General features: G+C 49.7%; 1 protein-coding gene across 1 annotated transcript; it reads right to left on the bottom strand.

The window, feature by feature from the left end:
• Positions 1 to 6245: 6245 nt before the first annotated feature.
• Positions 6246 to 9959, bottom strand: TMSB15B (thymosin beta 15B). Its single transcript, XM_038416294.2, has 3 exons — positions 9810 to 9959; positions 8082 to 8186; positions 6246 to 6760 (listed from the first exon to the last, which is right to left on the bottom strand). The coding sequence occupies exons 1-3, from the start codon at positions 9955 to 9957 to the stop codon at positions 6723 to 6725; spliced, it is 291 nt and encodes a 96-aa protein (XP_038272222.2). The 5' UTR covers positions 9958 to 9959; the 3' UTR covers positions 6246 to 6722.
• Between the last annotated feature and the right edge of the window lie 3189 nt (positions 9960 to 13148).

The following is a 13148-nucleotide window of genomic DNA, read 5'->3' as shown; positions in this document are numbered from 1 at the left end:
ACAAATTTATCAGTATATGTGTAGGCTGAATGGAGCTCCCTGCCATAACCAGAGACACATGGCTATTTCAGGCCCCATCGGCACTGCAATTCTAACTGAGGCAGGGGACTTGCTTACCACACAGTTGTCCCCCGACCCAGCTGGAGCACAGCTACAGATGTTGCTAGTTGAGTCCCAGTGATCAGGACAACCCAAGGTTATGGAGATGCAGATAGTAATCTGTGTTATCACTGGGTCCTCTGACTTGGTGACAAAAGCAGCATAGATGGGGCCTTCATCATAAACGCAGCCCCCTCGTCCTATGGCTGAGGCTGTCTCTGATGCAAGATAAGTGAAGATGTGTGATGTGAGGTAAGATATGGTGCCTTCAGCCTGATCCCAATTCCCCTAACAGAGCTCCGTCACCAAGACTGGAGGCTCTGGGATAACCCCCATGCTTAGGAACCAATGACCATGGCCTGACTTTGATATGGAATGGACAACCTGCTTCATTGCTCTGCTTTCAAGAGGATATGGGTCCCTATGTAAGAGCGGGGAATCAACCTGGAAAATATGCTCCTTGCCCAGCCACGTGGGTTTCCATGTGTCTCCCCTCCTCCCATGTTGCATTTCTCTTTGAGTTGATAGAAAAGAACCAGCAATCTGGCCTCCCCAGAAAGCTAAAGCTCAACTCTGACTCACTGCAATGAAGGGTGCAATGAAGGGTGAGGGGGAAGTTTTATTAAGAGCAGTGGTTACTGGGTCTCATGCTTCCTATGCTCACTTTGCTCACTTCCTCTTTTGCGAGGTCTTCCAAGCATGTGCAAAACCTTCGGTACCTCCAGAGCCCTGGTCAGCAGAGGAGGTTTGCACACTAGCAACAGCATATCCAGAGAGGGTGTGGGTTCCCCTCCTACATTAAATTGGAGCCATTCCACATAGGGGAATTGCTGCGGGAGGAAAGATGGCCTAGTGGTTAGGAAGGTCAGGAGCTCTGCCAGCCTCCCTGTGACCTTGAGCAAGCTCCTTGAAGTTCTCTGCCTATCTCCCCAGCGGTAGAATGGGGATGACACTATTTACAGATCTCACAAAGGTCAGGCTAAAGTTATGGGCCCAGACCCTTGTCTGATATAAACTGGAGTAGCTCCATTGACTTCAATAGGCTATGCTGATTGACAGCAGCTGAGGATCTGACTCTAGCATGTAAAGGCTTTGTAATCCTGGGCAGTAAAAAAACACAGTATCATTGCTCTGTTGAGGCATCCAAAGGCAGAAGGGTTATGTGCACTCCCCTGTGCACTCAGAGATCTGCCTCCTGCTGCCTGGGGCAGTGCCAGGGGTCACAGTGAAACAATATGGAAGCTCCTGGTGACTCACAGAGACTTAGGGTCAAATTCAGACCATGGTCAAACAAGTGCAGCTTTACTGGAGGCTGCAATCTCTTAACTCAGGTCTGAATTTGGTCCTTACCATTCGAGTCCCGCAGTGTGGCATGACTAACAGAATCTAGTCAGGAGTGGTTCAGGCCTGGAATAGCCAGTCAGGCTTAAGGAGCATCTCCAGAGCTGTATGTGGAGGCCAGGCCACAAATAACAAGGGGGGCTGCAGGTCAGGATTGAGGGGCACTGGCGAACCGTCTGGAGACCGGTAACAAAGTCTTGCTTTCTCTTTAGAATTAGGGAACGTGTTTGTGATAAATATGTATTAACGAGTCAGACAGATGGGGTAGGGGTGCTTTCTGCAAAGCCTCCGTTTGTAGATTTAAGTTCTGAACCAGTAACAATGTTTCTGACCTTTAAGACATAAGAACAGCCAAACTGGGTCAGACCAATGGTCCATCTAGCCCAGTATCCTGTCTCCAGCAGTGGCCAGTACTAGAGTTGAGTGGAGTTAAAGCTGGGTCTATGATTCTCTTTTCTGATCAGGCTGCACAGCATAGTTCTGTCTGCTTAATGCTTCCTATTTTTGCCAAATCGCAGAGCATTTAAATGTGCAGGAGAAAAGCTACACAGTAGAAATTAAGTGAATTGATGCTAATGTGGTAACCGACAACAATGGAGGTTTACTCTATTTTAAAGCTACGTCTGCAAAACGGCGAGGGAGTCTTATTTTAAAGCAAGTGTATCTCTTCCTACAGGATCTGGTAACACGGCTATATGACAACCACCCCTGGTTAGTAGCGACCAAAGTCACACAGAGATCCAGCATCACCAAAAGGAACCCAAACTAACGCCAACGGGAGTTTATTCATGACCCCAAGCAGAATGGTCACAGCTACAAAGGATGATTCCAGCCCAGGTTCAGGCCTTTCTTTGGTGGTCTTCTACTGCAGACGCACCTGGACATCAATGAGGAACAGAAAAGCCACCACCTTCTTGCTCACCTTCCTAGAAAGGGAAGGTTAAAGTGAATGGCGATTGGCATTCACTTTGGTGTCAAAAGGGGATGACTGGCTTTAAGCAGCCAGGCCATATAGGGACAGAAACCTAGGACACCCCCTGCTCCCCCCTAAAGCACACAGAATTAATACAAGAGAGGCAGTCTGTGGCATCAACAGCAGCTCATAGCTCTCTGCAGTCTCCATGGCCAGGACTGTGTAAAGCTGAACCTCAATGTACCTGATTTCTACACGGCTGCAATGTGGAGTCGCCACACACTGCGCTGTCTGTGGCTTTGCAAACTGTGCAGGAGTAGACTCAACTCCCAGCTGGCACTGGGCTTCTTTTTGCCCATGGTATCCAAGTGAAATCAAAATGAAGATCATGACCAGCCAAACCTTGCCTGATTGGTGTATCCGTGTTCAAAAGCAGCCAATCACAGTACTTGCTATCACCTACTAGGACTAAAATAACGAGGAGTCCTCGTAGCACCTTAGAGACTAACAAATGTATTTGAGCATAAGCTTTCGTGGGTTAGAACCCACTTCATCAGATGCATGGAGTGAAAATACAGGAGCAGGTATAAATACATGAAAGGATGGGGGATTGCTTTACTAAGTATGACTACACGCTGTCCCTGATGATACATAGGCAACACCTCCCCCCACTAAGCACATCCTGTCAATGAAATAGCAAATCAAACCTGCAATGGCTATGCATCTCACCCCTAATTATGACTAATGGCCCAGGAGATGCACATTCAATGCATCCCTGACATTGCAATCTTTAACCCTCACTTATTTTAATTCTCTGAAATGTGAAAGTAAATGGATTCCAGCTGGGGAGCAAGAACAGATGCAAACATGCAGTTTTTATGTATATAAGGATCCCTCCCTTCTAAATAAAGTTGCTAAAGAACTACATTGTAGCAGCCTAAAGAAGGGATGGGAAACCCCATTGAATATTTACCTATTTGTGTTTACATTGCTGTGTTTTTAGAGATGTTTTTTCAACCCTATCCCCCTGAAATGCTGGCTAACAGAGTTTTTGAGGTTTGTGCATCCTGGCTGGAGCATTTGGAGCATTGCCATTAGGCACATCCCAAGATCTGTTTTACACGTCCAACTTGGCAGTGTTTCCATGACTCGATTTTGTGGTTATTTCTGGTTGGAGTGACTCTAGGGTCACCAAGATCTCATTCTGCTGTGGAAGCTCCAGTGTCTGTTCGCTGTGCCTGGGATATACACCTGCACTTTTCAGAGGTACAAGCACTTATGTGAAATGGACATAAGTGGTCTGATTAGCAAGACTAACACCCTTTTGTTGATTTAGAAGCTCGCACCACCACCAATTTCTGAACCAGGGCTTATTTCCTGAGTTTGCAAGTTATTTGCCTCTGAGGCTATCGTGGATCATGGACTGTGGGAGTTAATGAGACTGGGGGTAGATCAGGCAAATGATACACTGAAAGATGCTTGAAGAGGAACCATGCCAGCTCAGGAATCTCTGTGAACCCCTTCCACTCACTCACCTTCAGGTCTTTCGACACTGCTTCTACAGGGCAAGTTTAAAAGCAGCTATGCCACATCTTTCCTATTTAAAATGTGCTTCATTGGAGCGGGAGTCAGCAACAGGCCAGCGTAGGTAGCAAGTTATTGAACTAGATGGACAAATTGTCTAAGGGCAGCATGGTAACTGCTTTCCCATACAGCTGACTAGGCTTTCTTACAGCCTTAGCCATGATCTGTGGTTGGCAATTAAAAGCATCCTAGAATCTTCTGGTCAGAAGATTTCTATATGGTGAATGGAGGTGCACCCACCCCTTGTATGCACTAGCTTTTCTTTTTCTCCTTAAGTTCACCCATGGGTGGTAGCAACCAGCAGCACAGCTGGCAGCACGGATAGGAACACCAGCATACACTTGTAGGGTGACCAATAGTGACTGAGTTGTCTTTAAGCACCATAAGAAACCTCAGAATATGGTAGACCTGCTCTGTACTTTCCACCAGGCGACTGGCAAAACACCAACCTCCACTCTATGTTACAGCCACAATTGCTGCTACTGATTGAGCTGCACCCATGGGAGGTTTGTAAATGCCAGTAGATGCACAGCAATTAAACAGTCCTACACATGGTCTGGGAAGAGTCAAACCACCAGCTGACAGGCAATACCAGAGCCCTGCTAGTGCTTGAGCTTCCCCACCATCTGGGGACTTTAAACACAAATGATTTATAAGGGCCTCAGAGCAGCTGCTGAAAGTGGCAAGCAGCACCCCCTTTCCCCCAGGCAAGCATTAGGGAAGACATTCTAAGACTATTGAATCAGATCAGAAGTTGTCCAGTGCTTATGTCTTACATTTATGCTGGATGGAAGTGTTTTCTTTTGAGGGAGGCAGTACATTGTTTCTTAGCCCCTTATTCCCTCAGTTTATAAGAATTAAGATAGGGCAGAGAAAGCTCTTACTGAAAGAGTTCCATACAGCCCTTTCTCCTCTCTCAGCTCACAGGAAAAAGAGAAGGGCAATTTGCTACACATTCACCCACATACCTGTGGGCAGCTACTGTCTATTCTAGTGTTCTAGTCCAGTGTCAGCACAAATGAGGGGTATTTTACTAGTGTTTTAACCCTGCATCTGCACTAGGACACCCAGAGTTGGTAGAGCCAGTACTGCTGTGTAAAGGCTCACATGTGCAGGCCACTGGAGATGGGCCCAAATCTTCCTATTGGTTAGTTGTTTCACACAAGAAAACAGCTGTAAGGTCACAGGCTAGGGAACAATTTTAAATGGGATCCACTGCACCAGTGCAGCTCTGAAGAGTCAGTTGTTATGAAAGTCTTTAGAGCACAGATGTCAGATACCCAGCCTGTGAGCACCAGCCAACTCACTCTACCAGCCTGGTCTACTCTAGCTTTGTTAAACACCTTTAAACTTTTAGCTCAAGAGCTTCCAGGCTTGCTACCCACCCCATCAAACAGGAGCCAGAAGGAAGCCAATGCAACACTGATTCCCCTATTTGCTGACCCTGAAATACTAACAACAAAATATCCCCTGCTCCTTTTGATGCCAGGGGTGTTTATTCTGGAAGGCAGATGGTAACATCAGTATTTCATTGCTGCTCACAGGGTTAGGTGAGGGACAAAGGAAACTGGGAGCTGCTGCAGATAGGAGGGGAAAAAAGTAATGACCTAGTCCCATTACCCTCCCACCTCTGCATCATTTGATTTGCAGAGTGAACAGTAAGAGCATCCCATTTACATTAATGCCTTGTATAACTGCATCCATCCTGGGAGGATGGGGGCCGGGGGGAGAAAGAGCAAGGATGAGGGCTGAATACCTATACCAACTCTAGTATTGCATTCCTATGCAAGAGGAGCACCATAGCAGCATTTTTATTCTAGTGAAAGTACATCCACACTAGGCGATGTGCTGCTATAAGTGGTGGTTAAAATAATCTGACTCCTAAACAAGTTAGTTTGGCATTCCACAAACTGTTTAGGCCTGTTCTACAAGACTAGTTACTAGATGAAGGTCACATTCTCTTTGAGCCTTGTGGAAGCTTCCCATTAACATCAGCAGAATATCCTGTGATCAGAAGTGTTATGTAGCCTTATGTTCATCTCTCAGCCCCTGAAAAGGGAGCTCAGCCCTACCCAGAGGGTGACCAATAGTGACAATTGTCTTTAAGCACCATAAGAAACCCTCAGAATATGGTTGTGGGCTAGCTTTACAAGTTAAGATCAAGACCAGGGATGGGAACACCAGCATGGAGCCAAGAGCAGACTTCTTTACCACATCTGTCCAAGCTAGGTTGCAGCACCAAACACCTCCTGACAGGTCAACAGCAAAACAAGCTGAAGAGCCAGGAAAGAAGCCTGGAGTCTTTAAGTAGGTCATTATATTTTTTTATTTTTATAATAAACTTTTCACTTTATTTCAAGGAAGACAAAAAATTGTGAGTGAGGCTGCAGAAACACCATTTGTGAACAAATATGCCAGACAGACTCAGGTCAGTAGGCCAAATCAGAAGAAATTCACACACCACACCCTACCCATAACAGAAGGGGTCTCTGTACCCAGGAGCTCCCATAGCCCTCTGCTCCTCCCTCATTGCATTAGAGCTAGATCAGTGCTGTAAACAGGAGGTGGCCACGCAGAAAAGGTGGGGTTGGGTCAGGCTACTGATGGATTCTGAAAGGACCACTCTTCATCCCTCCACCTGCCAAAGCAGCTGGCTCAATGGGACAATAGGGTTAGAAGTTGCAGCATTTTTCTATACAGGTACATAGAATTTAAAAAAAAACAGATGATTTAATTCAAAGCAAAAAAAATTAAGTGGTGGCTCTTCCTGCCAGGCCATCTCCCTCTATGAAGACTTCACGCATTCCTTCTCCTGCTCGATGGCTAGAAGAGAAGAGAGTTCCATTAGCCTCTCTGCCTTAATGTTATCCCCCTTCCTCAAGGGTTGGGGCAATACAGCATAGCTGCTCTACCTGCAGAGACAGCCCATATATGGATACCATCTCTACAGCTGCCAAGCCTGGACAGTGAGGTCACTTCACTAGCACCTTACAGATCAGGCTGAGGAGCATCCAAATCCTGGGCAAGCTTTGAGATGTGTTGCATCAGTTGGTATGTACTAGGTTTTATGTTTTGCATAGTTTGAGATTTGTGTGGTCTTTCCTTGATACCCATTTCCCTTCTCTCCCCCTGCCCCCCCAAACAGAACATGTTTTGCAAGAGAACATTAAGGGGGACTATTCCTACCGAGAACTTTAAGACCCAGTTTTCATGGAGTGTCCATGACAAAGGACTGTTGCTGCTGCCCAGGTCAAGTTGGAAAGGAATCAGTCCTGAGAACTCACTGCTTTTCAGCTAATTCTCAACACCTAGTGAGAGGGACAAGTACCATTCCACTCTGCAGACAGGAAGGGGAAAGGTGAAGTGACTTGTCTAGACCATTCAGCCACTTAGATTTAGAGCACCAGCTCTTTGCACATAGTAGTTACCTCAGCAAACATGCCTGAAAGACCTGAACAGGTCAGCTTAAACAGCAGAGGGCAGTAAGAGCTAAAAACCCTCTTACTATTTAGTATTAAAAATGCATTTTAAAGGTACTGACAACTTCCCCCAGCCAGAGGCATTTGTATCATTCCAACGCTTGCTGAGGCTCAGATCCTATCTGCAGTTTAAAAACAAAAATATGTATTTTCAATTGGAAGAAAAACCAGACCAAAATGCCTCAGTCTGCCAGAATCCTCAGTGATGAGATCAGCACAAGCACATCCGCTCCCACTTGACACTCCTACACAGCCAGAATTGGAAGTCTGTGTCACAACAAAATGCTGTTAGGAAAACCATGTTTTGGAGTGCCAGACCAGGCTTTGGGCAGTTCTACCAGTCCTCTTGCTTTAGGATGATTTCCTCTTCCCTTCCATCTGGATACCACACCACTTAAACAGAGGCTCACATTACAAAGTCAACTAAACTTCAATTCAGCTTCTTCTGCAAGCCAGAAGTATGGCCTGGCAAGTATAAGAACTGCATGAAGCACTGCACTAGGCCCCAACTTACACCTAAGACTTAAAGCCTCCAGGAGAAAGCCTGGAATTCATGACATGTTACTGTAAGGAGTGCCATGGTCATCCATGCATATAAAGATTTAGGAAGCACTTACTTACTCAGCTAGCCCCACCCCTACAGAAAGAGGGAACTGGATACTTACTCTCCTTTGAAGGGAGTGTGTTCTTCTCCTCTGTGTTGGTCTTTTTCAGCTTCTTCTTGTCAAATTTCTCAACTTCAGAGAGGTCTGGTTTGTCACACATTTTAGCTAAGTGAGTAAGATAAACAAGTTACAACCCATCCCTGCAAGGGAAATCCCAGGCAGCACGTGCCAAGTTACACAGCCAGTACCCTTTGGAGAGAGTGACCAGATGTAAGAGCAAAAAGAAAAGGAGTACCCGTGGCACCTTAGAGACTAACAAATTTATTAGAGCATAAGCTTTCGTGAGCTACAGCTCACTTCAGCTCACGAAAGCTTATGCTCTAATAAATTTGTTAGTCTCTAAGGTGCCACGGGTACTCCTTTTCTTTTTGCGAATACAGACTAACACGGCTGCTACTCTGAAACCTGTCAGATGTAAGAGGATGACCTGCCTGGCTGATTACTTTATTTCTTGTATGTTAGCACTCAGGATTCAGCTCAGACTTCAAGCAGTGATAAGGGATGGGCCTTTGAGACAGTACAGCTAGCAAGGCCATGTGTGTTCCAACAGGGATGGAGGAAACGCCCACTAGGGAGTTTTGTTTTTAATAAAGGCTGATCAGTATAAGAGACGCCACAATTGATTTGGGTTGGGCACCAAAGCCCCGTCTCCTAGGAGATCTCCTTTGTCTTTAGGAGCCCAATAGCGAAGAACCAAGTTGTTCTGAGACAGGAGCAGAGCCAGACCAGCATTCTCCTTCCTTTCATCGACACCTGCCTCTTCCCCAGCCCACGTGGTAAAGAAGCAGATCCTCCCATCACACACCACTCCCGCCCGTTTACACACTAGAGAAAGCCAGCCAGGTGTCCCGAGCTCTCACACGAGAGCAGCGCCCGAGCGATGCCGGCTCGCTCCCCCAGCCCAGTTTAGCGTCCCTCTCTGCAGAGCCCAGACCGGCCAACGCCCAACTGTACACCCATTGTACGGGGTAAGGGTCTCCATCAACGACTAAAAACCCACTGCCCGGCTTCCCTCCCATTAGCCACGGCTGCAGCCGCCCAGCGAGGGACCCCAGAAACTCCGCGGTGCTCCACCGGGGGCAGAGCGCGCCGCCCGCAGCGTAGGGAGCAGCGCTGTGGGGCGAGGGGCTTTACCCCCCCCCCGATCCCCGGCGCAGGGCGTGCGGGGAAGCCCCTCCCCACACTGCAGAGCCAGAGGACAATGGGGAGACTAGGGCAGCGCGCTGGGAGGAGCCGAGCGCCGCCCAGGACGGAGGCGAGAGCCTCAGCCCGTCCCGAAGCCCTCCACGCGGCACCCTCGGGCGGGCGACTCCCCACCCCGTCCACGGGAGAGACGATCCCGCAGCCCGCGCCCCTTGGCGGCGGCGGCTCCCGGCCCCTCCCAGCCCTGGGCGCTTTGCCCACGGCAGGGTTGGGCTGTTCCCCGCCCAGTCACATGGAGACAGCTCCGCGCGGCTTCCTGCCGGGAACAGCTCCCCTCTTCCCCCCCCCCCCCAGAGCCGGCTACACCCAGCAGCGCAGCTGCCCCCCCCCCATCTCCCAAAAACGGGGAGGCTCCACCAGAACCCCCCACCCATGCAACGGGAGCAGCCCCAGCATCTCCGCCAGGGACCCCAGCGCCCGCAACAGGCGGAAACAGCAGCTGCCGCCAACGCCCCCCCAGCACGTGCCAGGGGACACCCCGGGGGCATAGAATGGGGGCTGCGCGCGGGCTGGCACGCCCCGTACCTGCTGGGCTGGCGGTAGCGCTCCCCAGGAAACTGCTGTAATCGCCCAGGTGTCTGCTGCTCTCCCGCGTGGGGCGGCTCCTTATATACCCCGGCTGCCGCCCGCCCCTGCCTCCCATTGGCTGGCCGCCCTGCCCGCCGCTCGGCATGCTGGGAAGTGTAGTTGGGTCTCGCGGCCCTCCATTAGCCGCGCCGCGCCGGAGAACTACACCTCGCAGGGTGCACCGGGGCGGGGGTAAAACGCCCCTTCCCCCGCGGTAGCTGAAGGCGTGGGGTGGCGGGCGCTGCAGAGGTGGGAGGGGGCGGTGGGTGCATGCCGGCGCTGGTGCTGCAGCATGCATCTGAGGGTCTCCCTCCATCGGCTACACAATGGCTGGCTCTCCCCACGTGTGAGCGGGCCAGGGGGGGAGCCCCGAAAAGCAGCTCCATAGGGATGTCTGCTCTTGCTGCAGAGAGAGAATCGGAGACAGACAGGCTGTCACATCATCAGAGACAGATGGACATTCGGACAGACACGCAGAGAGGCTCACAGGCAGGGAGACAGGCACGGAGGCAGGCAGATACACATCGCCCCTGAGAGACAGATTCAGGCAAACGCAGACTGCAGCTCCCCTAGGATATTTTTGCTCCCATCGGCAGAGCTGAAATAGGGAGAAACAGTTGCAAAATATGCTGGTGGGGCCATATGTCCATGCAGACAGGCACTCAGATGCGCAAAGGCATGCAGACAGGCAGGCCTACAGACGACACATGGACAGACAGACGGTCCTATGCATGTACACAGACACACACACAAAGCAGCACTTTCGTATATAGGGCCTCTTTCCCAACCCTCCGAAAAGCGAGTCCTTTCTGAGCCTGAGACAAAGCATGAGAAAATCCAGCTCTAAAGAAAATGCATGGAAGAGACTGAGGCTCGTGCTCTTGAATGGAATTGGCTGTGGGAGCCCTGCAGCGCCGCTCTCTCCAACAGAACAAATATACTGTACCTATCTTAGCTCAAAAAAAGAAAAGGAGTACTTGTGGCACCTTAGAGACTAACAAATTTATTAGAGCATAAGCTTTCGTGAGCTACAGCTCACTTGCATCCGATGAAGTGAGCTGTAGCTCACGAAAGCTTATGCTCTAATAAATTTGTTAGTCTCTAAGGTGCCACAAGTACTCCTTTTCTTTTTGCGAATACAGACTAACACGGCTGCTACTCTGAAACCTATCTTAGCTCAGACATGGTCCACTTTAGACTCTGCACCAGCAGGTTTGTGGCCTGGATTTGAAGCCCTCCGGTGTGAGGACGCTAGGCCACAGCTAAGCGTAGGATGAGCTCATGGCCTTTTGCAGCGCCGTGAATGAGGCTCTCCAACCAGAGCTAAATTACACCATGTCCATCTTCCCACCAGTAAACCTTGGAAGCACAGCCCCTGCAGAAGGGGGTTAGATAGGCAGGCAGGAGACCTGGGCTTTTCTGGTGAAACGTGCCCAATTTGGGAGAAAAAGAGCTCTGTGTTACATTCAGTCATTAACTATGCTGGAGTGTGGGTAACAAGCGCGATTTTGCAAGACAGGGATTTTTGAGCATGGGAGCAAGAACGCCTCTGAGGAGGGCCAAGAAAGGGGCGAGTCTGCAGCAAGACGACAAAGACTGTTCTTATTCTTTTCCCAACAGCACCATCTAGTGACAAGCTCAAGTGTAATGACACAAAGAAATGGGGCTAAATTCAGCCCTAGGGTAACCCAAATTAAATCAGTTGAGTTGCACCAGGGAGGAATTTGGTCCGTGCTTGGAAGGGGAACTGCAAAAGACATCTCTGTTTTTTAAGGGACTATCAATAACCATTATCCATGAAGCTTGTTTGCACAGAATGTCTGTCTAGGTCTGCCATTTATTTTTGGTGTAAAAGAGGATGGCCGATATATATCAGAGGCTGTGCTTGATCTAGAAGTAGATCCTGCTGCTTTTTCACCATCCTATAGTTCTGAGGTGCCTCAACTCCCTGAGTGGATAAGAATCCTTCCTTTGTGAGTGTCTGTCTCACTGCCTTGTTATTCCTATAGCCATGCCTAGCCATTTCCTTCCTTAGCTTCAGGCTCTTACTCCTCGTCCAACTGTCTTCTGACAACATGAATGATCCACTCCTATTGTGTATACAGTAGTTACAGAGAAGGTATTTATAGACTGCGCTCATCGCTCTCCTGAGAATTCCCTTTTCTAGACTCTATAAACATTCCTCCTCTCAGCCTTCAATCCGTGTACTGTAATTATTGTCTTCCTTTTATATTTTGATAGGTACTGTATAAACTGGGGGGGTCCACACTTGCATGCTGTATGTTCACAGGCAATTAAGGATGGGACCACTACCTCCCTAACTCTGTCCAGCATGGGCAGCTTAAGCATTGCATTGGCTCTTCCGAGATGCTGCTTAGCAGCATCATTTGGAAGGTTAGGCTTATGAGCTGGAAATGTGGCCTGGGGAGTCAGCCAAGTCCCTTATGCACATGCTTCTGAATTCTGGGAAGAGATTTGAATAATTAAGAAACCATTTTGCATGGAATCTTCAAAGCTTCTTAGACATACAGCAACTATAATTTTCACACACTGACCTAAAGACCCATTAAATCGGGGTGGGCAGACTACGGCCCCTGGGCCAGATCCAGCCCGTGAGCCATTTTAAGCTGGCCAACAAGCTCTGCTGGGAAGTGGGGTCCAGGGCTGCATCACAAGGCTCGGCCCCACTCCGGCGCTCTGGCCGGGACACTGGGTTGCGGGCTGCACCACCCGGCTCCCACAAGCTGCAACTCTGGCTCCTACGTGCTCCAAAGGCCTGCTCCGGTGCTCCAATGGGAGCTGCAGGGGGGTGCCTGCGAATGGGGCAACATGCAGAGCTGCCTGGCCACACCTCCGCATAGAAGCTGGAGAAGGGACATGCCACTGCTTCCGAGAGCCGCTTGATGTAACCCCTGAGCCTTTCCCCACACCCCAACCCCCTGCCTCAGCCCTGATCCCCCTCTCACTCTCCAAACCCCTCAATCCCAGCATGGAGCACCCCAAACCTCTCATCCCCAGACCCACGCCAAAGTCTGCAACCCCAGCCGGAACCTGCACCCCTTCCCCAGCCCTGATCCACCTCCCACCCGCCCAACCCCTCGGTCCCAGCACCCTGCTATACCCCAAACTAATCCCCAGCCTCACTCCAGAGCCCACCCCCCCAACCAGAGCTCTCACCCCCTCTGCCCCCCGCCCTCAATCCCAATTTTGTGAGCATTCATGGCCTGGCCATACAATTTCAATTCACCGGTGTGGCCCTCAGGCCAAAAAGTTTTCCCACCCCTGCTTTAAATAGTG

This window comes from Dermochelys coriacea, chromosome 9 (genome assembly GCF_009764565.3).
Source record: "Dermochelys coriacea isolate rDerCor1 chromosome 9, rDerCor1.pri.v4, whole genome shotgun sequence".
NCBI lineage: Eukaryota > Metazoa > Chordata > Testudines > Dermochelyidae > Dermochelys > Dermochelys coriacea.
This window is presented reverse-complemented; position numbering and strand designations above follow the sequence as displayed.

What these genes read in the sequence shown, in the direction of transcription:
- TMSB15B (XM_038416294.2), bottom strand. Translation starts at nt 9,957, where the DNA reads ATGCCGAGCGGCGGGCAGGGCGGCCAGCCAATGGGAGGCAGGGGCGGG. An exon ending in CGCTACCGCCAGCCCAGCAG is followed by an intron (nt 8,187 to 9,809) that starts GTACGGGGCGTG and finishes TTACTCACTTAG; the next exon opens with CTAAAATGTGTGACAAACCA. An exon ending in CACACTCCCTTCAAAGGAGA is followed by an intron (nt 6,761 to 8,081) that starts GTAAGTATCCAG and finishes CTTCTCTTCTAG; the next exon opens with CCATCGAGCAGGAGAAGGAA.